Source organism: Trichosurus vulpecula, chromosome 6 (genome assembly GCF_011100635.1).
Source record: "Trichosurus vulpecula isolate mTriVul1 chromosome 6, mTriVul1.pri, whole genome shotgun sequence".
NCBI lineage: Eukaryota > Metazoa > Chordata > Mammalia > Diprotodontia > Phalangeridae > Trichosurus > Trichosurus vulpecula.
In genome coordinates this window covers 93,177,880-93,204,611 of record NC_050578.1, presented here as the reverse complement: position 1 = coordinate 93,204,611, position 26,732 = coordinate 93,177,880, and the positions used below count along the sequence as shown (strand labels likewise).

The 26,732-nt window shown below is 37.8% G+C and overlaps 1 protein-coding gene across 1 annotated transcript in view; it reads left to right on the top strand.

The window, feature by feature from the left end:
• RXFP1 (relaxin family peptide receptor 1) overlaps window positions 1–20,894 on the top strand; it is a 132,682-nt gene extending 111,788 nt beyond the window's left edge. Inside the window, exons 11-17 of the mRNA XM_036763586.1 lie at window positions 1,656–1,727; window positions 3,583–3,654; window positions 7,075–7,146; window positions 8,586–8,815; window positions 12,378–12,788; window positions 14,065–14,283; window positions 19,151–20,894. Of these exons, the coding sequence (XP_036619481.1) occupies window positions 1,656–1,727; window positions 3,583–3,654; window positions 7,075–7,146; window positions 8,586–8,815; window positions 12,378–12,788; window positions 14,065–14,283; window positions 19,151–19,452 (1,378 nt within the window). The 3' untranslated portion in view covers window positions 19,453–20,894. The remainder of the gene's footprint in view (window positions 1–1,655; window positions 1,728–3,582; window positions 3,655–7,074; window positions 7,147–8,585; window positions 8,816–12,377; window positions 12,789–14,064; window positions 14,284–19,150) is intronic.
• Window positions 20,895–26,732: the final 5,838 nt, after the last annotated feature.

The following is a 26,732-nucleotide window of genomic DNA, read 5'->3' as shown; positions in this document are numbered from 1 at the left end:
AGAAGGAGGAATTGAAAATTCATGAGGAAAACTAAAGCATACCAAGAGGATCAGGGTTAGGATTAATGGCCCAAGTAAGAGTTACCTTTGGCAATAATAAGGGCTATCCATACTTCAGAGTTTGGAATAAAAGGGAAGATAAAAAAGAGTGAAGATAGATAAAGGCAAGAAAACTTGTTAGGAGGTTATTGTAATAGTCTTTGTAGACTGTTAAACAAGTAAGGAAGACCTGTACTAGAATGGTGGCAATGTAAGGCATGAAGGAGTCATGAAAGGTGGAATTGGCAGGGCTTGGTAATGAATTCAATATGAAAAATAAGAAAAAAAGAAAAACCAAAGTAGCCTTTAAAGTTCTGAACGTGAGAGCGAGGGTGAATGATCATGCCTCGAGGTAGAAACAGTGCTGTTATAAGGAGTATGTTTAAGGGAAAGATAATAAGCTTAGCAGATCTAGGGAAATGATCTAGACAATTAAAATATCATAATAACTTTGAAAGACTTGAGAACTCTGATCAATGCAATGATGGTCAAAAATTCCAGATAACTAATAAAATTTCATGTGCCTTCTGACAGAGAGGTGATGAACTCACTGCAAAATGGGACATTTTAGATATGGCCAAGGCAAGAATTTGCTTTCCTTGATTATGTATATTTGTTATTAGTAGTGGTCAGTGGTGGACAGGATGGAAAAGGGTGTTTATTCATAGAAAAAAATAGAAAATAGGTTTAGATCTTAGCATTTTAATGTGAAGGAAGATGAAGATGCAAGTCTGGAAGGCAGAAGACAGGTCAGAATTGAAAATAGTGATTTTAGAGACATTTGCATGTAGTAAATGAATAGAGTGCCAAACGAGAAAATATGGACAAAAGAAAAGGACCAAGAAAAGATTCATCTCCAGGAGTTATTAAGCTCTACCCCACCCCTGTCTCACAAGGGGTTCAGCCAGCAAGACAGTCCCTTCCCTCTAGTTTTCTTCCTTTTGCCAAAGACAAAGGAATTCTAGAAGTCCACAGCATCACAGACAGCTCAGTTTTCTGCTTGTGGCATCAGGTAATACAGTGAACGTCTAGATGTATGAGGATCCTGGGGTAGACGTATAGAACTTGTAGAACTAGCTTGCAGCTAGAAATGATTTACAGAATCACATAATTTTAGAATTAGAAGGGACCTTAGCAACCATAGAGTCCAATCTATACCTAATAAGGAATTCCTACTATAATATATGTTCAGGAAGCATTTTTTAAATGTACTATCATGGGCATTTTGAAAATTAGCATTTCCCTGAGAATCAAATCCAAAGCCAAAAAGGCCTATATAGTATAAAAAGGAAGGATCAAACCCTTTATTTCATGTCCACATCCCAAAATTAGGACAGTGACATATGTGTGTTAATAGTTAAGAGAATCAGAGATAAGATTTATTAAATACTTCCCCCCACCCCCACTGCCACCCCCCCAAAAAATTATTTGTCTTGGGAAAATAGTTATGTGAAACATATTCTATAATTATTGCTTCCTTGCTGACTCTACATCTTTTGATTTTTAGACCTTTTCTTACTCAGTTTTACTCAACAGTATGACTTATCTAATAAATGTCAATGAAATGAATGAAGTCTTGCAAATAACATGATATATTTGGGGTTATTTCTCCTTAGGGACTTAGCAAGTAACAAGATTGAAGTTCTTCCTCCTTACCTGTTTAAGGACCTGAAGGAGCTCTCCCAACTGTAAGGTCTAGCAGGAATTGATTTAATTCTGTTGCTTCTTTTTTTTCCCACTTGGACCACTCAGAACCGAAATGACATCCCAAATGTAAAACATCCCTGACAAAAGCCCCTCCTACAGAGAGGTTCTCTGTACCTGAACAGGTTGCCTCCCCCAGCTTGGGGCTCAGTTTCTCCATTTATAAAATAGAGGGATCCAACTAGGTGATTTTTGAGATCCCTTCCAGTTCTATTGACCCTCTGATCATTTCTCATTAAGATGAACCTCTCTGCTCATCGAAGATCATCCCCTTTTCTCCTGGTTCTCAGGCCAGACACTGACACCTGGTGGTAACCATGTTCTGGTTCAACCTCCTCCTCCTTTTGCTGAGAGAGTGTAGGTAACTTGACTACAGTCACACAACTAGCAAGTGATAGACCTGAAATCCAGGTCTAATGACTCAACCCTAGGGCTGCTTCTCCTTTGTCACAATCCCTCCCTCCTCCTACACTTTCAGTGTCTGATTGGTGAGTCTCCAATACTCTCCTGGAAAAATTCCTGTTGTGAATCAGTAGTTCTTAAGAGGGTGCATTTTTTCCTTAAACTAAATTTATATCCTTTAAATTCAACTACACTGTTGCTTTGAGGTAAGTATTGTTCTAGCTAAAGGAATAATTTCCTTAATCTTCATACCTAAAAAATATCTAGTATGGTACTATTCTTTCATATATATGTTTTGGCAAAAAAAGTTTCTTGTGTATAATTCCATAAACTTACCTTTTAATTAAGTGATTGTTTTATATTGTATTTAAGCTAGGGGAAAATGGGAAGGAGGCTATCCTCTTACCTACCTAGTTCTTTCTTGCTACCTAATATTCCTCTAGTCCTAGAAGAGAATGAGTGGTTAACCTAATTTATACTAGAATGTTAATAACTGTTTGCTCTCACTCTAGAACTCTCTATATCTTAAAAGAAAAATGCAAAGAGAAGATAATGTTTAATGAAAAGATATATACAAAAATGGAATTCTGGGTACTTTAGCACCTTAGCTAGGAGAGATATTTGAGGGTATAACAGTTAAAAAAAATTAAAGTATACTGGGACACAAAGTTCCAAGCATAATCAATGTATTAGTAAAGTATAAATTTACCTATAAATAGGATCTCGGCTTCCCAGCAAAGCTAAGACCCAGTTATGGGGTTAACAGCATTTTTGTAGTTTGGGGAAGTACAGAAAATGTTCCCGTTTTCTAGCATCATAGATGGAGGAAAATATGGTTGGATGGAAATTGGGAATAAGGATTAGCAACAACTCCTCCTTCCCTCCTATGATTAAGAAATGTTCATTGTTTGAATCCAGCTTCATCTGCAGGTACAGGGATAGCAAATCAGACATCTTTGGATAATAAAACAGACATCCTTGAAGGATAGCTTGGTGGTATAAAGATACTAGACAAGACTCCCTGGTGTCCACCTGCATCCTTCGAGGGTAACAGATTTCCTTGATACAAGAATAGAAAAGTAAACAGCAGGAGAATTGGATTTCTAAATTTAACTCATAACAGGCCAATTAAATTTCTGAATTAAGTTCAGAGACAAAGAATCATGACTTAGGCAATTACAGGACAAAATCAATTAATTGTAAATAGGATCAATTAAAAAGTTGCAGAATTCACTGTGATTATCTCAGGGGCTTTCCTCATGCCCCTTACATCATAAAACAGAGGTAACTGACTTTTTACATACCCCAGCCTCTGACATCTCTTTATCTATTTTGGTTATTTTTCAAGGCCAAAATTTAAATTTTACAAAAAACCAATGAATCGTTTTTATGCAAGTTTTTTTTAACTGTACTAACTTATCACTGTTAACTTAACAGGAACCTTTCCTATAACCCAATCCAGAAAATCAAAGCAGACCAATTTGACTACCTAGTCAAACTCAAGTCTCTGTAAGTATATGGACTTGGTGGGGTAGAGATTTATGGTGACTTGAGTTTTCAGACAGCAGCATGTTGCTTTTTAATATAACCGCTCATTTCAGAACCTTTTAGAAAGGGATATTAGGAAAAATCCTACAGCAACTTATGAGTGCTAACTAGCTAGATTAATATGTGACTGCGGCCCAGCGTCTCTATTAGAGAGTTCTGGGTTCACACAGATAGTCTGATCCTGGAGGGAAGAGGGTCATTTTTTCTCTTTACCCCCACCTGGAGCTAGTCGCAGAAAATTTCTAACTATATAACATGGGCTGTCATGTGGGTTCCTCCAAATATGTTTAGCAAAGGTCTGGCTCTCTCCCAAAGAGGTATTCAAAGTAGTAATGTATATGATGAGTGGGACAGCTTTTCTTTCACTCCACAAAAAGTGCATATTATGCAAAGGACTGAAAGGGGCACATATGCAGAAACACATAAAGCACTGAACTCCCCTTGGAAAAGAACTGAATTTGGGGCTGCTATTGGTGCAATACTTTGACATTTGGGAGGATTCCTAACCCTCCAAAAATCCTATGGTTTGTATTCTTTCTATAGAGCAAACACATTATGGGGCTGCTGAAGCAGTCCCCTTCAAGTGGGACATGCACTATATGAATAACTCATTGAATCTCCAAATAGCAAACTATGCAGGAAATCTTTTTCTCTCTTCAAAGAAATCCCTTCTTTCTAGAAGATCTAATCCCTGAACTCTCAAACTTGCAGTCACCCATGAGTTAATCGCCAAAGCTTGTACTGTCTAGGAAATCTTCCTTCTTAGTCAAGATGTCTAGGTTTCAAGACCACACTGATTTCAAAATTGAAAATTCCCTCCTCTTACAAACAGGAGTTAAGAGCTCACAAGCATTGTCCATTAGCTACTCTTTCAGCCGAGTGGCCACATATATCCACTTCAGTAAGAGAAGGAGGAGGAGGAATTATAATAATTAGCACCTATATAGTGCTTTAAGGTTTGCAAAACACTTTACAAATATCTCATTTGATCCTCACAACATTTATAGGAGGAACATTTTACAGATGAGGAAACTGAGGCACAGAGTTTAAGTGATTTACCTGTGATCACACTGCTATTAAGTATCTGAGGTCAAATTTGAACTTAGATCTTCCTGACTCCTGGTCCAACATGCTTTCACTGTGCCATCTAGCTGCACATGTTTCTGCAGGAAATCTATCTGTTCTTTGGTTATTCCATTCTCTTGGGCTGGAAAAGTCTGTACTCATGCTTTTTCCCTTAAGCACATTATTCCTATGTGTCTCTGTCCCAACACAGCCATTTCCAATCCCTAGGGGAGCAGGCTATTCAAATTCAGATTCCATTCCCCTCCTTCTACTTCCACCCCAACCAAGGTCTGCTCTGCTTTGTATTGGTCTCTCATTTGAACAGGAAAGCAAGAACAAAATATAAAAAAGACCATGCTAGTTTGTCAGGTTGCTTTCATATACCACATACCAGGGACAGCTCCACTGTTAAATCTGTCCTTCTGAGCATCAGCCAACCAATCATCTTGGAAGCCGCCCCAATCACTTGGAACCAATCAGGAGTCCTGCCTCCTCTCCACAAAGTTCTAGTGGTCGTCCCCTCCTCCCTCATATATCTCCAAACAAAAACTGACTTTCATCAAGTTGATTGGGGGATAGTCACCAAACCAATGAGGAAATAAGTAAGGAAATAAGTAGGAAATCCTTTCTTCAAAGAAGTCTTTTCCTCACTTAACTTCTACAACTAATAATAATTTCCATTCTCATAATGCCTTAAGGTTGTACAAAGCTCTTTCTCCTCCAACACCCCATAAAACAGGTAATGAAAGTCTCATTAGACTCATTTGATAGAGAAAACTGAAGCACACGGCAGTCAAGTGACTCACACAGTTGGTAAATATTAGAACCTCAGAGTTGAGGATCAAACACCAGATGTTCAGCATTCTTTCCCATGTTCCATACTTGCATCTCAGGAAAGAGAAAATAAGAGGATACTTGTGTTCATTCTAGTTATACAGTATACATTTATGCAAAGTAGCTAGGTGATAGAATAAATAGAGTGCTAAACTTGGACTTAGGAGGATCTGAGATCAAATTCTGCCTCAGACACTCAATTAGTAAGTGACCCTAGCTAAGTCTTCTAAGTTCTGTCTTTTTGCCCATCCTCAAAATTCAGATAAAAATAGAACCTACCTCCCAGGATCATTGTGAGGATCAAATGAAGTGCCATATATAAAGTGCTTTGCAACACATAAAGTGATTTTATAAATCATTTTAAAGTTTTGCTATACATCTCCAGAAGATACAGGGAACCTATTCAGTAGACTTCCATAATGGGTCCTGAAGCTCTTCTTCCTTCCCACTGACTTTTCCCACCTTCCTTCCCCCTGACCTCTTGCACATCACCACCAAATATTATCAGGTACCTGTTTTTGCCAAAGCATACAGCCCTATTCTTCACTTTCTCCCTTCCCTTAACTTTTTAGTAAAGAAAAGACAAAATACCAAAAGCTAAAATACGGAACTTGAATTCAGACATTTGAAAACCTTTTCTGAAAGTTTATAAAAGCAAGCAGTTTTTTTTCTTTTTAAACAAGCTGCTTTGACATTGCCACAGTAAAATACTGACAAAAGATGTTAACAATAAGATATCAGTTTGGGGAAGCTCTCTTGTGGACATTTGCAGCTAGACTATACATCAGTTACCTAAAACCATTACATTTCACCTGGATTGAGGTCAGTTTATTGAAAACTGATTATCCTAAAGTCAACTCACTTAATAATGGCCTTCACCTAAATTTTATATTTCAAATAAGATATAATTCTCTAATTTTAGGTGAAATGGTCATGGGCCAATTTACCTGCTTCCTACAAAAACTGATGGCAAAGCAGTAGAGAAATTTTCTCAATTTTTGAGCAAGTCTTATCTCTCTATTTGCAAATGAGTTTTTGTCCTCACTTTGGCTATCACATAAGAATATATCTGTAACTGATTACATTCCAAAGTCAAATATAAAAATTTTTGTTATCTCATGTTTTATCTTCTCCTTCCTTTCATGAGCTTTGAATTATCAAGACTTGACCATAATTCATCCTTGTATTTTTTCCCAGAAGGATGGGATTTAAGTCTACTATATCTTGAGTAACTAAATTATGTAAGCTACAACATCATTAATTTGTTTTCATTGAGTGTGATAATTTTGGTGTATATATGCAAGGGAAAACTGCAGGTACCTATTTTTCCACCTATTATACAGACTGAAAGGAATTAGCTTGGATACGATTCTGAAGCAGTGCTGAATAGTCTTGTGAGTTCTGTCATGCCTCATAAAAGCTTTTGTCATGCTATAGATTTCAAATCTCTTGGTAATTTGATTTTGAATTTGGTATTTTTAGAAGCCTAGAAGGAATTGAAATTTCAAATATCCAAAGAAGAATGTTTGCACCTCTTAGGAATCTATCCCACATGTAAGTTTTTCCCCCCTCAGCTCTTCATCTTGTTAATCTATTACCTGTTCCTAATGAGCTTGTATAAAATATCCTTACCAAGTGTACCTACTAGACAATTTTTACTATCTCATTTGCTTATAAAATTAGCTAATACCTGTGCCGAGAGGGACTTTGTGTGGAGTAGTGGAAAGAAAGCTGCCTTTGGAATCAAAGAACTGTAAACTGGGCTCTGCCACTTACTACTCAGGTGAATAACCTCGAGCAAGTCCCAACATCTGGGGAAGTTGATTTCTTCATATGTAAAATGAAGGGGTAGTACTAGATGGCCTGAAGGTTCTTTCCAGCTCTAAATATGTGATTCTTTGATTCTATAAAGATCAAAGAAAATTGCTGTGAATGTGATCAACACAGATCTGCAACAACCATCCCATGGCTCTATCCCATGCACAGAAGAACATTGTTAAGGGTCTCTCCAGACATCTTATAATTTGTACATCTATTATAACTACCACCAGTGGGTGAGGAGGCCTGGGGTGGCCTCAGCGCTATAAGTGCTATAAAAATGAGCCTATAGTAATTCTGCCTCTGCCAGCTGTTTGTATACTATGGAATCAAAAGGGCATAGGTGAAATTTCATCCCTGGAAAATTTCTTTAGCAAACACTATTAAGAGATACCAATAGTATCAAAAATCTATTTTAAAACTGTTATTTTCAAAATTTTAATAGCCAGAGAGTTTTGGAATCTACAAGTGATCTAGTTTAATTGATGTAATTAGATAAATACCCATATGTCTAATACTCAGAATTTCTTACCATTCCCATGCCAGATGAACAACAGTTTTATTAATGGTCTGACATCTTTTAGAGTGATTATACCAGCACTCTTATGTTCCTCACTTGCATATATATTCACAGTGAAATCAAGTCACTGTCCCTCCTTTTGGAGAGGTAGCAGATTTGGAATCAGAGAACCTGGTTCTCTGCCGCTTCATACTTATATGAAATAGAACATCTCTTCACCCTTCTGGGCCTAAGTTTCATCAGCTAGAAAATGAGGGAATTAGAGTAGCTAATCCATAAATAAGGTTTACACTAAAGCTAAATGTACAATCCCATGAAAATTAAACTTGTATTTGAAGCTACAGCATTTGTGTCCTATATTTCTCCAAGATGTCATAGGATCTAGAACTGGAAGAGATCTTACATCTGCTTCAACCCATTGATAAAGAAAATGAGGCCAAGAGAAGATAACTGACTAGCTAGGATTTCATTTGACTCCAAGTTCTCTGATTCTAAGTCCAGTGCTCTCTCATCTAGACTCTACCACAATGTCCCAGAAATCAAGATTTTTTTAACTGGGGGAGAGATGGAGAGAGTCTCTAAAAATGAATGAGTATGATATGTGAACATTTTCATATAAATTGAAAATACCATTTTGACTTATTTCGTCCAACAGATATTTTAAGAAATTCCAGTACTGTGGCTATGCTCCACATGTACGCAGCTGCAAGCCAAATACTGATGGAATTTCATCATTAGAGAATCTCTTAGCAAGCATCATTCAGAGAGTGTTTGTCTGGGTTGTATCTGCAGTTACATGCTTTGGAAATATCTTCGTCATCTGCATGCGGCCTTATATCAGGTCCGAGAACAAACTTCATGCCATGTCAATCATCTCTCTCTGCTGTGAGTATTCCTCCTAGGGAAAGGGAATTTTTTGGCTGTTCACAATCATTACTGTTAGAGAATAAGCAAATTCCAAACATTTTCCAGAGTCACAATCTATTCTGTGGCTTCTTTTCATAGTCACCCTAAATAAAGACTTAAAACTCTGGGGACTGGCAACTCATCTGTAAGTTAGAGTCTTAGAGAGATGCATAATGGCACAGAGAGGTTAGGTAACTTATTCATATTCAGTTAAAAAGCATCAGAGACAGGAGTTGAAACCAGATATACGAAGACCATCACTCATGGATTATGCCATCACGCTGGCTGGCTCTCTTAGATAAATAATATTGTGATATCCTATGAACAAATTTATAAAGTACTGTATGTTGGCTCTTATTCCTCTCCTCCCCTTCTGCCCTTCCCTTCCAGGCTTCCCACCCCACCAATGAAGTCATGACCCCAGGAGAGTGGAACAACTGGGCTATTTTGTGATGTAAGCATTTGATGCAGTGCCCAACTCCATTAAAATCATTCTTGTCAGAATCTATGTATTATTAAATGTTCCTGGTACCCTCAAGCACTCATGTATCCCATGCCTCCCTTCCCCAGGCCTCCTTCTCCTAAGACAAAGAAGCTTGTCAGCCCCTGCCTAGATCTAGTTTCCTCACAGAGGTCCTGGAATCGAATTTCTTTGCAAAAATGTAGTTTAGTGACCTTGTTTATTAGCTCCTTAAGATTAAGCTTCTCTATAAACAAGCTCTTTTGTCTACTGATTGTTTGATATGCTAGCAGTAGAAAGGCAAGTTGGGGGAGGCTGTAGTATAGACTTATCACACTGAAGTTTTAGCTTTTAAAATTTCTTTAATGGGCCCAGATTCTCAGTGATGTGAGTATTCTCTGCAGGCCCCCACCCCGCCCCCAGCAATGTAGATATACAGCTCATCCATTTTCTCATCCTGTGCAATTTTTCCCATATCATCCTCACACAAGTCCTACAGAGAATACCTACTTGACATTTCAGAGCACTTCCAAGAAGTCTTGAGATCCTATTAGGAAGGAAGGAAGGAAGGAAGGAAGGAAGGAAGGAAGGAAGGAAGGAAGGAAGGAAGGAAGGAAGGAAAGAAGGAAGGAATGAAGGAAGGAAGGAAGGAAGGGTGGGAAGGAGGGAGGGAGAAAGGAAGGGAGGAAGGAAGGGAGGAAGGAAGGAAGGAAGGAAGTTTGGTCCTTTGTCTAACACAGGAATTCTTCATATTTTTTGTCATGGACTCCTCTGGCAATTTGATGAAGCTTATGGCCCCCTTCTCAGAATAATGCTTTTAAACAGAATACATAGGATTTCAAAGGAAACCAATTATATATAAATATAGTTATCAAAAGTTTTAAAAGCCAGTTCACAGATTCCAGATTAAGAGTCCCTGGTACAACAGGTCCTAAGAGCTAACCATTCCACTGTAAAGTATTGGAAGAAGCCTTAAGAAGTTATCTAATCTAATCTAATCTAATTTCCCTTATATCCAGGGGAAATTTAATGCCATTAAGTTTTTTAATTTGCATTTACCATTTCTGATTGGTAGAATATCAATGTTCAGTACTACATGTCATTCATTCCATATATATATATTGGATACCTAGTATATCCAAGAGACTACGCTACATCCTTCAACCAAGTAAAAGCATTAATTTCCTCTTAACTCTTCACTGTTTTTTATTCTACCTCTTCCCACCCTCCTCCCCAAAAGTTTTACCAGTTCTTATTTGGAGGAAAACAATCTCAAGTGGATCAGTGTGTATTGCTTAGGCAAGAGAACTCAGCAATCTTTTTTAGCTCCAAATTTTCAATGAAATACTCAGGCCCAGGCTGTGGTTTATCAGGCAGTGACCCAACTTTGCCCTTTTGTGGGATCAAGGCTAGCCTTATACAATGGTGTCATCTCTAGGGTGGTAGAAAGGCCCTTCTGTGCCAACAAAATCTCCCCTTATTTTCTGCTTGATGACTTTTTAGGGAGAAGAGATAGGGACTGGACTTCTGATTGCATTGTAGGAAACCCCCTCTATTAATCCGCAAGGGCAAGCTCTCTTGTAACTTACACTCTTAAAGCATTTTCCTGGGGCACTGAAAGACAACTTGCTCAGGGTTGCACATCCAGATTGTGTCCAAGGCAGGACCTGAACCCAGTTCTTTCTGGCTCTGACACCAGCCACTACCATACCATGCTGCCCCTCCATGACTTTTTATCGGGGGACAGAGCATTCCATTCCCCAGTTAGAAATTCCACAGACAAATACTACTGTGCAATAAGAAATGATGAGCAGGATGGATTCAGAAAAACCTGGGAAGTCTTGTATGAACTGATGCAAAGTGAAGTGAGCAGAACCAGAACATTGTACACAGTAACAGCAATATCGTATGATGATTAACTGTGGATAATCACTATTCTTATCAATACAATGATACAAGATAATTCTGAAGGACTTATGATGAAAAATGCTATCCACCTCCAGAGAAAAAACTGGTGGAGTCTGAATGCAGACTGAAGCATAATTTTTTCACTCTCTTCATTTTTCTTGTTTTGTATATGTGTATGTTTTCTTTTGCAACATGGCTAATATGTAAATATGTTTTGCATGACCATATTTTTATATATATTGTATATAATAGATATATTGTTTACCTTTTCAAGGGATGGGAAGAAGCAGGAAGTCGAGAATTTGGAACTCAAAATTTTTTTAAATAAATGTTAAAATGTTTTGATGTAATTGGGAAAAATTTAACAAAATATATAAAAATATATTTTAAAAAAGAAATTCCACAGATTTATACTGCAAATACTTCTCAGAGAGCCAAAACATCAACTTACCATCCAGTCTGTTACGACAACACAGCCTTTTCAGAAGGCAGATTTTGATTGAATAGGCAGTCTCAGAAGTTGGAAAAAGAAATAGGTGCTCAGAAGCAATAAAAAAGTACATGAAAGGGAGACAGGGAGGCCCAGAAGGCAATAATCTGGAGAATAATTTTTAATCCTTGAAGATATGCTAATTCTGAAGAGCACTGCATGATCATTTGTATGTATTATGGAGAATACTCTCATATGGAGAATATTCTCCATAATGAGGTTCAAGAGCTCCAGTCAGCTGCTACGTGGGACAGCAGCTACTAGATTACCTTCCATAGAACCAAATTCAGACACCAGTTTCTAGATTCCTCCTCAAATTCTTAAGCACAGCTGCAAAAAATCAGGTTGGTGGTTGTTGTGGTTTTTTTTTTTATTTACCTATTAGTTTCCACTGCCAGTCTGTTAGTGATGAGAAATGGACCAGACAGGACATCAGTCACTCCAACATGCCAACTACACGGTCAAGGAGAGGTGTAGAATACTAATGCACTTTTCATGATTGATCAGACTTACTATCAAGTCACTGCCAGAGCACTCTGAAATCTATTCCATTCAAGTGTAATAATTGCAAAGAAAAACATTCCCATTTAAGTTGATTTTCAAACAATATTGCTTCTTGTGAAATAGGAAAAAAAGTTATCTATTTATGCTTCTGTATGTGTTCTTTTTATTCCTTTTTATAGGTGCTGACTGCCTGATGGGAATATATTTATTTGTGATTGGAGCCTTTGACCTCAAGTATCGTGGAGAGTACAATAAACACGCACAGTTATGGATGGATAGTACCCACTGCCAGCTAGTAGGATCTTTGGCCATACTGTCCACGGAAGTATCAGTTTTACTGCTGACTTTTCTGACTTTGGAAAAATATATCTGCATTGTCTATCCTTTTAGATGTTTGAAACCTGGAAAATGCAGGACAATTATAATCCTGATTCTTATATGGATTATTGGGTTTGTGGTGGCTTTTATTCCATTGAGCAACAAGGAATTTTTCAAAAACTATTATGGTACCAACGGAGTCTGTTTCCCCCTTCATTCGGAACAGGGAGAAAGCACAGGAGCACAGATTTATTCAGTAATTATTTTTCTTGGTAAGAAACTATTATCACCCTCTGTTCAGTTGGTGGCAGAATAACCTGCAGTTCTGAGCTCATTATGTTTTATGAACTCTACAGATTTTAATTTCAGATTGTTATCTAAGTAAAAATTCAGATATTAGGGAAGTACTAGAAGGGCCTAAAGAAACTATAATCTAACCCTCAAGGCTACATGTGGCCCTAGGTCCTCAAGTGCAACCCTTTGACTGAATTTGGGCCGCACTTGAGGACCTAGAGGGCCACATGTGGCCTTGAGGCCACCCACACAGGTTCTCTACCCCTGATCTAACCCTTGATCTCCTGATTGTCCAGTATAGCGTGCTTTCCACTACACCATGTTAAATCTCTAGCCCGAACTGTGATTAAGGCAGGGCAACTACCCAGCAGGGAAGGGCTTTGCTCCAGGGGCCTGAAACGTAGAAAGCCGCATTTGCAGCTCCCAAGCAGTAAGTACCTAGTTAGCAAAAACAGTTAAAATGAAAGCTACTATATATTGACAAAGGCCAAATCCCAGGTGAAGGCCTCTGCCCTGTCCTCCTACTTCCATCTTCCTATTCCCCTCACCCAGTTAGTTTCACAGTGCCCTAGAGCATACAGGCTACTTCATACACCCAACCCCAACTGAATTGAGTGTGTATTTCATACGACTTGCCTTAGATAGATGTTCTATGCTCCCCCCAGGTGCATTCATTACTAGTTATAGATCTTTCTCTGCCTTCCATTAATATAAGAAAGGTATTATATATATATATATCACAGATAGTTAAAACACAAATCACTTATATTTAGGAATTTTTACCAGCATTTTTGTAAATGCCAATGTGGAAGTGAAATTTGGGTTCTTTATATTTATAATCTTAACATACATGTATGTGTTTTAAGTAGCACAACACCAGTAAAATCAGCATATTAAAAATATATATTTATATTTAAAGTGTAGAACAAAATGCTTGAACTATGAAAAATCAACCCCACTATTACTAGAAAGTTTGATGTGCTCAGACACAATGAAACATTAGAATTTTTAGTTTGACTCTACCACTTTTCCATATTGCATGTTCCCTCATTCCTAGAAAATGCAGGACAGCTACAAATGAAATCTTTGTATTGCCACATGCTATGTTCATTTTTAATGTAGAACAAAGAAGCTTGTGTTACATTTCCAACAACATCTCTTTAACAATACTGATAATAACACTGAACTATAGAATGCTTTATGCTTTCCAGGTCAGAGTCACATATCGACTAATGAGACCTATCTCCTAAATAGGTGTTAACTTGGCAGCCTTTATCATCATCGTTTTTTCCTATGGGAGCATGTTTTACAGTGTTCACCAAACTGCTGTTACTGCAACAGAAATCCGGAATCATGTTAAAAAGGAAGTGACCCTTGCCAAACGCTTTTTCTTCATTGTGTTTACGGATGCCTTGTGCTGGATACCCATTTTTATATTGAAATTCCTCTCTCTGCTTCAGGTAGAAATACCAGGTATGACACTAGGTTTGGTTTGGTTTCTTTTTCTGTTCTTTGTGAGTGACAAGCAACAAAATTCCTCTTTCCGCTGTATTTCACTGAGAAGAAATGATTAAAAACCTAAATCCAAAATCCTCTTGAGGGGTATACATTAAAAATTTGCATACTGAGTCCATCAGCAAAAATGTTTGGGTTTTTTTGATTGTTGTTTGTTTTCCTTAGAGAGAACTGTGCAGCATCTTTCATGAATATATAATAGCACAATGCTTATTAGAACATAGGAATGCAGGCCAAAAAGTATTGGTGACTAGCTCAAAATTATCCACTGCTGGGTCACTACCCAGAAAAATCAAGCTGTAAAATCCAATAATCACTTGTATTTTGCTTAAAAATAGTCACTCAATTAACTGACAGTTTGTCTCCCTTCTAAATTTTATTTAGTTTAGGTTTTTTCGGTTTTGCTTAATTTGCTCTGCATTAGGTCATACAAATAGTCCCGTGTTTCTCTGAATCTTCACATTTACCATTTCTTACTGCATTTACATTCATACATTATAATTAAATAACAAATAATTATAATAAATAATTAAAACTAATTTACATAGCCTGTGGACACACCAGTTTGGATGGGGAACTGCCAGGTGACAGCATGATACACCCTAATGCCTTTGGAGTCAAACCTGGGCTTAAGTTCCAGCATGGCCAGTCTGTACCATTAAAACCATGTACAAATTACTTAATCCCTATGAGATGTACATTTCTTGTCTGAGAGAAAAGGAAAATAATACTTGTGCTCTCCCACAAGGCAATTATGAGGAAAGCAGTGGCTAAGCCTTGAAGTGCTATTATATTAGAGTTATTAAGGTGATAGAAGAAAGCATCCAAATATTAAAGACTAGCCAGTTAGGAGTAGATATATAGGGTTTCCCACAAGATTTAGTTCAGTTTTAAACCATTAAAGTTTAATATTAAACTTGAAGAGCTTTAATGGCTTAAAGCTGCACTAAGACTTTGGGAATGTCCTGTAAATTGGCAGATATATGTGTATATTGTGCACATGTATACATTTGTACAAATATATACTTATGTGTATATCTATAAATGTATATATTATAGATATACATATAGATACCCTGCATGCAGATTATCAAGTATTCATAGTGATAGTTTTGTTTTTATGTTGATACGTTTTGCTTTACATCACCTTCGTTCCTACATATATCCTCTGCTATATAGAGACCCATCCCTTATAACAAAGAGAAAAAAAAAGAAGGCAATTTAGGAAAAAAAAAAAAAAAAAAAAAGCCTAAACAATACCTCAGTCTGGTAGTACATGCAATGTTTTGCATCCATAGTGTCCTCCTCTGCAAAGAAGGGCAGAGGTGCAGGGTTATAGTCTGAGAGCTAGAAGGAAATTAGTCTACCATATTGCTATCTACTCCCCTTTTTTTACAGATGAGGAAAAGTGAGTCTCAGAGAAGCAAAATGTCTTCCCCAAGTTCACTCAACTCATTAGGGATAGAGCTGTGAAGAGGAAAATGAGTCCAACAGTAAAAGAAATGCAAATGAAACTGGCTAAAATGACCAAAAAAGGGTGGGGGGGGTGGGGCAGGGAGGGGATCAGGGTGGGAAAGACAGATACACGAATACACTGCTGGTAGAGTTGGGAATTGGTCAAATTGTTCTGGCTCTGGTACCAAAAGACCTAAATTCAAATAGTATCTCTGACGCTTATTACATGTATGACCTTGTTCCCATGATTGAACTAGATAGCGTCTTTTGACCCAGCAATTCCACTAATGGCAAATATCCCAAGGAAGACAAAGGTTCAATATATACTAAAATATTCATTAAAAGTACCCTTTGATAGCAAAAACTGAAACCAAAATACATGTCCATCAACAGTGAGATTCTTTCTGTGCACAGATTTTACAAGATGGCTTAGCACAATGTCCTGGCACTTAGCACAATGCCTGGCATATAATTTATTTATTAATTGATTCCAACTCTGAAATTCTATGATTCTATAATTGGGTTGGTTGGTTATTGTCTTTCGTTCTCAAAAAGGACCAAAATGACATCACTATGCTTGAATCAAGATTCATTGTGTCCAACTGTGGCTGATCAGGCCAATATGAGCTCAGAATGCTCTACCACAGCCCAGGCACAAATAGTCCATGTGAACATTTGGGGTGAATACTCCAAACTTACACATCCTACATTTCCTTTAAGCTGTTCTCATTCCACTTTGCTCATAGAGCACAGCACCTTCTCTGATATGGGCGCGCCATGCTGAGTGGTCCTGTGCCAGTGTCTCCCACGTCACACAATTCCAAAATTCTTGAGAGAGAGCTTGAGAGTGTCCTTGTATTGCTTCTTCTGACCACCATGTGAACGCTTGCCCTGTGTGAGTTCTCCATAAAATAGTCTTTTTGGCAAGCATACATTTTGCATCCAAACGTGTCCAGCCCATTAGAGTTGTGCTCTCTGAAGCAGAGTTTGAATGCTTAGCAGTTTAGTTCGAGTTAGAACCTCAGTGTCTGTACCTTATCCTGCCAGGTGATCTTCAGAATCTTCCTAAGACAATTCAAATGAAGTGATTCAATTTCCTGGCATGGCACTGGTAGACTGTCCGGGTTTCACAGACATACAACAATGAGGTCAGCACCACAGTTCTGTGGACTTTCAGTTTGGTAACCAGTCTCTTCTCTCCCTTACTTTCCTTCGGAGCCTCCCAAACACTGAGCTAGCTCTGGCAATGTGTGCATGAGTCAATCTCATTATCAATGTGTATATCCCTGGAAAATATACTGCCAAGGTAAATGAACTTGTCCACAGCATTCAAAACTTCTCCATTTGCTGATACAAGTTTGTATGCCTGCCAAAAGGCATGAACAACAGGCTTATGACAATGCAATTGCCACTTACAGGAAAATGTCACACTGCCATCATCATCAGTGCCTATGCTCTCACAATGACGAACCTTGATAAGGTCAAAGAAAAATTTTATGAAGACCTGGAGACCCTCATCGTCAATGTGTCAAAAGAGGACAAGCTTATAATTCTGGGTGACTTTAATGCTAGAGTAGACTCAGACTACCAGACTTGGCAGGGAGGCCTAGAGAGGAATGGAGTTGGAAACAGCAACAGCAATGGGCACTTACTACTAAAGACTTGTGCATCTCATGACCTTCACAGCACCAACCCTGCATTTACCTAAATGCAATTAAACTTCATGGATGCACCCTCACAGCAAACATCGGCATTTAATAGACTATGCATGATTGTAAGGAGAAGAGACAGACAGGATGTGAGAGTGACAGAGGCAATGTGTGGTGCAGAGTGCTGGACTGATCATAGCCTTATCCTTTCCAAGCTAAATATTTGCATTCAACAAGAGCAGTGCCCCCAAGGCAAAATGACTACCAGAAGAATTAATGTCAACAAATTAGAGCTCTTCTCTGAGTAGGAACAGTTTGTTGCTAACTTGGAGGGAAAATTGAGCCAACACACAGTTGACAACAGTGGGGCAGAAAAGGAGCGGGCAGCTCTCAGAGATTTGGTGTATAGCACCGCATTTGCTCATCTGGGTCAGAACACTCGCAGATAATTGGGTAATGGCTAAAAAAAAGCTATGGTATATGATTGTAAATTAATAGTATTATGCAGTAAGAAATGACAAATGTGAAGAATTCAGAGAAACATGGGAAGATTTATGTGACTTAATGAAGAATGCATTAAGCAAAATTATACATATATATGTATATACATACACACACACAATGAATACAATAATGTTAATGAAAAGACTACTAAAAGGAGGCCAGATACAGAGTAACTGAAAAACCCATCAAAGTGTCAGAGAACAAATAATGGAACACACTTCCCTCTGAATGGCAGGGAAGTAGGGGACTATTATGGTAGAATGATGTATACACTGTCAGATGACAGTTTCTGCCTGATTGTTTCTCTTTGCCTCAAGGGATGGCTGAATCTAGAGACAGACAAGTTTGGGTTGGTTGAGTTTTTTCTAGAAATAACTGATGTAAAGACAAAAGGGATCAATAAATTTTTTTTTCTAAGTTCAGTGCTATTTTCACTGTAACATGTTGCTTTTTAAAAAATTCTTTAATGTCAATCAATAAGCATTTACTAATGTTTATTGGGATCAAATAAGCAGTCATGACAGAAAATTAGGATGGACCATCAAAATTATATTAGAAAAATATAACTATAGTCATGTAATGAAAACCAGAAGAAAAACCTGGCTTTTCAAGTTAAGTCTAGATGCTCAGAAAGGTAATAGCAGATGAAAAGACTGATTAATTTAAAATATTTGAAAGTAAAGTATGATTCCAAGTACAACAAAATTTTATTTTCCCAAAACTGAATTATAAGATAGTGTGAACCCTGTGTGAAACTACTTCTACTTATCAGATCATAGGTAGTAGGTTTCTCCCTGCAAGTAAAGGACCTCAGAGGTCATCTAGAGTTTCCTTGTTTTCCTGCCTCCAAGCATTCAAAAAAACTAAACTCAGTGCCTCAAACTTATTCCCTCCATGTACATGCCTGGTGAAATCCCCTTGGGCCAGGAAAATGAAATAACTAGTTCATTGTCTCTTACATGTTCTTATTAAAGGTTTGTTGAACAGAGTTGAATTAAAATATCACTTTTTTAAAAACTGTTGTGATGAAGTACTGACCTTCTGAAACAATGTTTGGAAAGACATGTATAGACCGAACATATAGTCAAATGGCAACAGAAGAAAGTAAATCAAGAAGTTGGTGGGGGTAGGTGTTTATTTGCTGGGGGGAGGGGGCGGAAAATGGGTTTTGGTTAGTGTTAAATTAAAAAGCTAATACTATTTAACATTTTTTCCAGGTACCATAACTTCTTGGGTAGTGATTTTCATTCTGCCTATCAATAGTGCTTTGAACCCCATTCTCTACACTCTAACTACAAGACCATTCAAAGAAATGATTCGTCAGGTTTGGTATAACTACAAGCAAAGAAGATCAATCGAAAGCAAGGGCAGTCAGAAAACCTATACTCCATCATTCATTTGGGTAGAAATGTGGCCAGTTCAGGAGATCCCACCTGAGTTAATAAAACCTGCTCTTTTTACAGACTCTTGTGAAATGTCACTAATCACTCAATCAACAAGAATCAATTCATATACATAACCATATTCTAAACTTAGAAAATCCACAAAGAACACCGTCATCTGTTTCAAAGTGGACTTACTATTACCAAAACAAAGCTATAAAATAGCTAGTTTATACCAGACCCAGAGGAAGATTTAGAAAATACCAATAGAAAGTCCTCCAGTATGCTGGATCTCTTTGGCAGAAGATTTATAGAAGGGATAGCCACAGATGGCACAGGATAAGAGGATGCACATGAATGGTGATTTGCATCAGTCAAAGGACCCGTACCAATGAGTTCATGGATCCAAAGAAGTATACTAGAGGAGGACAAACTCAATTAGCTAACAAGGACATCTGATTGCAGCTCCTCTGGAAAAACAAAAGGGGCTCAATTCCACATAGAGGGAAATAAATTATAGAGGACAGTGAGCCAAAAGTAGTTCATATATTGCATAGGAAATTGAAAAAAAATTTCACAGAGAATCGTTTGGATCTATTTTCAATCTGCAATGTACAGTTATTCACATGCAACAAAGAGGTCATCTGCTAAATAATTGGGTTCCCAGTAATTGGTGGGGACTTTGTAGTTCAGCAAATATAAGAATTACATGCACTTTTTTTCCTGAAGTTTCTTATAAATATATGGAGAGCACTTGGTTTCAAAGAATCAGAAAAAGTAGCAGAGGGAAGCACACTGGATTTGGAATCGGTGGACATGAGTTTGAATCCTGGTTCTGAGGCTTAGAACCTGAGTAACCTTGGGCAAGTCACTCAAGGTCCCTCTACCCCTAAGTTTCCTCATCTATTAAATGCGGGATTGGAATCTAAGGGTGGATCTCTAAGGTCCTTTCCAGCTTTAAATCTATGATGCTATGATCTTAATCATTTATAAAAGACTCAGAGATATTTCTTCATTAAGAATCCACTTCTTTCATTTCCTCTTCTTTGAGAACACCTGTACATACACCTCACACATGAAGCCAAGTACTGTTACTAACACTTACCTGGATGGTTTTCTCTCAGTTTTAAGTGGACAGCAAGTAGCAGCTGGGACTATGGACACACAGTCCATATTTTGTAACAATGTGGATCCGGGAGCACACAGCAACGTCCAAACAAGAATATACAGCAAGTAGCTCTAATGCTTTTCTGCAGGTCAGGAAAAGTTCAAGGGACCTGTTGTCATGTAAGAGGAGAGTTGACACTGAATAATACACCTTGCTATGTGCATGACCAATTCATATGATAACTACTTTGTGACTAAATGATTTTCATCTAAGAACTGCTAGAATATTTCCAATTTGAAAATTTCTCTAAAGAGGGAAGATGTGTTTGGGTTTTTGTGCTAAACAAACAAAAAAGGAATTTTAAGTGTGATTTTTAATGTGTTTACAAGTCTTCAAAATAGCTTACAATAAGGAACTGATGAGTATGTGTATATACTCTTTCTTTTGACAATAAAGTTACTTGAACCATAAGCTCATTTTAAAATGATTTTTTAATATACAAAAAGTCATGTGGTGCTTTGGGTCGAATTTTTCAGTCTAGTCTGAAATTACCCCCAACCCAAGTGTTCATTTTTGTATGTGAAGAAAACAAGATACTTTAAACAAAAGAGAAACAACATAAAATATTTGATATTGTCCATTACTAAGCATTCAATTCCACAAATTTGGGAACGTACCTACTATGTGAAAGGAACTATGCTAGGCACTGGGAATACAAAGACAAAAATACAAGTGTTTGCATTCAGATGTTAAAGGTGGGGATGAAATGTTCACAAATTAAACATAATATCAGGGAGTGATGAAGGCAAAGAAAGAATCTAAACAAAGGCATTGATAGACCAACAAAAATCTAGGTCTATATCAAATATACAGAATGAACAAAACATAACATGCCCTTAAAATTATAATCTTTTCAATAAAGTGGCAAATAATAATAATATAATAATCGAATAGTTAAATTATAAGATTATTACTAGAAATATGGTTTCTTACATTATAGGAATGGATCAGAAAAACCTATTTGTCTTACAAAGAAAAAAGGATTAATTATCTGATATATGTAAATAATCATGGAGGAATAATAAATGAATGATATATGATGTGAGCTGATATATGATATGACATGATATGATATGATATATGATATGCACTAGGGATCCAAATACAAGCAAGCAAGATAGTCCACAATTTCAAAAAACCTTATATTCTGAGAAAAAAAATAAAACAAAGTCAGAAAGGAGGAGAGGTGACAGGAGTTTCACCTATGAGGTGAGCACAGGATCCCAGGGGCAGAATCCAGATACAAGTGGGAAGGGGATGGTTAGAAAAGTGAAGTCCTGAAAATGAGATGGTCCTATCTTGAACTATTAAAACTGTTAGAAATACAATTAATTTCCAAAATATAGGGTGAGGGGAGAGGATAATGGGGGGATTCTTAGAGGGTTAGGTAGGTTAAGGAACAGGAGGGCAAGGTAGTGGGTAGAAGTAAAGTAGAGGAGTTAGGAGGGATAGGATAAGTAGGGTGAGAAGGATAGAGAGGAAAAATAAGAAAAGAGGAAAATACACAAGTAATCATAGCTTAGAATGTGAATGGGATGAGCTTACCCATAAAACAGATATGGATAGCAGATTAAAATTTTGAATTCAACAATATGTTGCTTTTAGGCAACAATAAAAATGAGAGATGTGCACAAAGATAAAATAGAGGTGAGGAGTAGTATTTATTATGTAAAAAAAGCAGGGGTAGAAATCATGATATTGGACAAAGTTAAAGCTAATATAGATTTTATCAAAAAAAGAAAAATAGGAAAACTACACTACATGTCAGCAATATTACTCAACATTGTTTTAGACCATTTAAAATAACTAGACAGTATTAAATACCAGAGAGTATATCTGCCAAAACAGACACAGGAACCATATGAACATAAACATAAAACACTTTTTCTACAAATAAAGTCAGAGCTAAGTGATCAAAGTAATATTTGTTGTTCATAGGCAGGTAAAGCCAATATAATAAAAAATGACAATTTTACCTAGCTAATCTATTTATTTAATGCCATCCCAATTAAATTCAAAAATCATTATCTTACTGAGTTAGAAAAAAAGGCAATAAAATTCATTTGGAAGAACAAAAAGTCAGAAACTTCAAAGAAACCAGGGAAAAAAGATGTAAAGGCAGCAAATTCAGTAGTATTGGACCTTAACTATATTATAAGGTCAGAGCATTGTTGACATATAAAATGGACCATTTTTATTACTTTAAATTAAAATCTTCTTGTATATATAAAATCTATGCAGCCAAGAATAGAAGGAATGCAGAAAACTGAGAAAAAAAACTTTCATAGACAATCTCTCAGATAGGATGTGACTGTTGGAATACTACTGTGGTGCAGGAAATGATGAATATGATATCCAGATGCCATGGGAACTACAGCAAAGGACAAGGCTTAGCACATCCCTAGCTTTTGTAGTTGCCATATTACACTGTTGATAGACTTTTTTACAAGAATACACAAGGAAGATTACCATTTCTGTTGTAAAATCCAGTCAGTCCTACCATTTTTAAAATGTAATAAATTTCAAGAGTCAAAGGCATGCTTGGTTTCTTTGTGCTACGACTAGTAATAATACAGTGTTGTCATCCCTGAGCCTTTTTGCAGCACTGAGCTTTATCTCTTTCAATTTCTTTCTATGATTCACAACATAATGTATTTAAAATACTCAGGGGAAGGAAATGGGCATGTAATTTCTCTACAATATCAGTATGTTCCCGAGGAAATGTTTCAGAAGATTGAGGTATCTGACCATTCAGAATTGTTCTTTCAATTTAATGTAAAAAAAATGTTTACAAATTTGAACGAGGGCTAGGCTGAAATGTACTTTAATTCAAAACACACACTAACAAAAGAGGAAAGAGATGTGAATGATTCAAAATGGTGAATAAAAACCAAAGTTCACTTGGCATTTTCACTTACACAGCCATTACCAATTCCAACTGCTAAGTGGCACCATTGGTACAGGAAAGTCAGCCTTGTTAACTGTGTAGCTAGCACGATAGGTGCCCTAAATAGGGGAGACACAAGATCCAGCCAGTCAAACCACTGCTACCACATCCTCTCAGACCCAGGTGAACAATCCTAGGAATGGCAGTACCCTCCCCTCTCCACCTCCGGAGGCATCTGGATGGCACAGTGGATAGAGTTCTGGGCTGGGGGTCAGGGAAACCTGCATTCAAATCCAGCCAGACACACTTACTAGCTTCCTGATTCTAGGTAAGTCACTTAATCTGTGTGTGCCCAGTCTCAACTAAAAAATGGGAATAAAAGCACCTAACTCACAAGGTTGTCGTAAAGAAAAATGACGTATTTGTAAAGTGCTTAGCACAGTGTCTGGCACATGTAGGTGGCTTAATAAATGCTTATTCACACACAGTGAGACACAGACACACAGACACACACACACACACACACACAAAGAGCAGTCCTGCCTCTAACCTAGTTATAGTCTAAGAATGTACCCCTTATGGAGGTATGACTTGGCAACTGTCAGTCAATATACATTTATTAAGCACCTACTATAACTCTAGGTACTGTGCTAAGTGATGGGAATCAAGTCTAAAGAGGGATATGATGGTCTAACAATTATGTACAAATTAGATAAATACAGGATGACTTGGAGATAACCAACAGAAGGAAGGCACTAGCAACGAGGGTCAGAAAAGCCTTCTTTGTAGACAGTGGAACTTAAGCTGGTACTTAAAAGAAGCTGGGAAATCTAGGAGGTGGAAATACGAATGGTGAGTTCTAGGCAAGAGGGAAAGTCAGTGAAAATGCCAGGAGTCTGGAGATGTAATATCTTGAGATGGATAGCAAGATCAATGTCATTAGATGACAGAGTACATGGAGATATCAGATATAAGAAGCCTGAAAAACTCTGAAGGGGCCAGGTTATTGAGGGCTTTAAAAGCCAAAGAGGATTTTGTATTTGATACTGGAGGGATAGAGATCCCTGGAGCTACTGGAATTTACTAGGGGGCAGAAGGAGCATAAACGAGATGTTAATGAAGGCAGAAATTCCAGGATTTGGCAACTGATTAGCTACGGACAGAGGTGTGGGTTGAGAGTATTGAGTACAGGATGACACTTACGTTGCAAGCCTAGGTGACTGCAGATGTTGGGCGCCCCATGAAAAATGTACAGGAAAACATCTAAAATCCTTTGGCGAGCCACAGGTTGTACAGGTCTGCTCTACAGTAATAGGGTTAGAAGGGAGGAGGGGAAAAGGACAGAGAAAATGAATTCAGTTTTAGACGTGTTGAGTTTAAGATATCTACAAGATACACAATTTGAAGTGTCCAACAGGCAGTTGGAGATGTAAGACTGGGGTTTCAGGGAGAGGTTAGGGCTGGACAAATCTACGAATTATCTGCAGAGAAGATAGTTGATAGTCTCTGCAATTGCTGCAGCCTCTGACTCGTTCACAACTACATCTCCTGAAAACTGAGGAAAGCTCTTGACACCAAAATCCTTGGCATTGTCAAAAGGTTCAACAACTGGAGCCAACATGGTTTTATCAGTGGAAATAACATTAAAGAACATCCATTACTGTTTTGCTGCTGCACTTCAAGGACTACCATGCCATTCTATCTGACTTACAGCTGAAACCTAACATGTGGTATTCCCTTAAAATCCTTCAAAGCAAGGACTGTCTTGCTTTTCTCATTCTATCTTCATCTCTCAACATAGTGATCTGTGAGGAAATAAGAGCTTAATGCTTTTTCATTCATTCCAGCAATCTGATTTCTGTGCCTAGTGTTATAGGAAGCAGTCTGTCTGTCTAGAGTCATGGGAGTGACCTCAAAGCAAATTGGGCCACACTTCAAAGACTAAATTGTTCATATAATATATTCTAGGTATTGTGGGAGACAGAAAAGCAGCATGGGCGATTCTTTATTGCTATCCTACATACTCTTACTCTTCAAAAGACAGTCAACAAGCATTAACTACCCAGTGCCAAGCATTATGCCAAATATTGGGGATACAAAGAAAGGCAAAAGTAATTATTGCCCTCATGAAGCTCAGTGTTAAAGAGACTGAAACATGTAAATCAAAAAGTACAAGACAAAGGATAGAGACCAGAAGCCACAAGAAGCTGTAAGAAGTAGGAAAGGCCTCTTGCAGAAAGTAGAATTTGAATTTCTTGAATTTCTTGAAAACTAAGAGGCCAAGGTGAAGAGAGGGTGCATTCCAGACAAGACAGCCAGTATAAAGGCCGAAAGAAGGAACTGCCAGCAAGGCTGAGCCTTGCTTTAAAAGCTTCTATGCCAATCAGACTGGGATGGTGTAACCAGAATGGCCTTTGTTTTCTTTGAGTGACTCAATTTATCTCAGTGAGCTTTACTAGGTGCTAAGCCCCAGGCCCAAACCCCATTAGGTGTTAACGTAATCCATGTGGATGTGAACCTCCCAGGGTCCTAAGGGGAGGGGCCAACTCAAGAACCAATCACCAGAGCCTGAGCTCTGGTGATTCAGATGATGTTTGATGTCTGAAGCCCTATAAGAAGGGAGGACAGAGCCATTTATGCGGGGCTCTGGAGATGGTGTTGATGAGCAGACTATAGGCAGCTGTATCTAAGGAGCCCTCCAGCTTGTAAACCCAGATGCTGAAACTTTGTTGAACTCTGGTAACTATGTGTTGGGATTTGAATCAGACAAAGTCTGTTGATGTTTGTAATTTGTTTGCATTTTGTTTTGAAGTTCAGGGTGCTGGTTTTTTCCCCTGAACTAACTGAATGATATTTGAATGCTGAATTAAAAGTAAGCTTGTCAACCCCTTCACCTTGCTTTCCTTAATTAAGCAGATCAGAAGAACCTGTGCTTTGGCAACTTTCTGGGTGCTGGCTGTGGGCGAATCTTATACCCCCACAGAAGCTGCTAGCCAGATTGTTGAAACAGATGGCCTGAGTAGTCCCTGCACTCCTATCTTTAAAGAAGGAAAAAAAGGCAGGGAGATGGTAGAATATGATGTGTGAGGAATAGCAAGTAGGCCAGCATAACTATAATGTGTACAGGAGAGATAAAGTCTAAGAAGACTAAAAGGGTAGGAAGGAGGCAGGTTATGGAGAGCTTTAAACGCCAAAAAGTCTATTTAATCCTGGGAGACTCTGGAGTCTATGAGCAGACTGCCAAACCTACACTATAAATAAATCACTGTGGTATCTGAATGAAGAGACTTAAGGCAAGACCAATTAGAAGAGTATACAATAATCCAGGTGAGGCATGCTGAGGACCTGAATTGTGTAGAAGT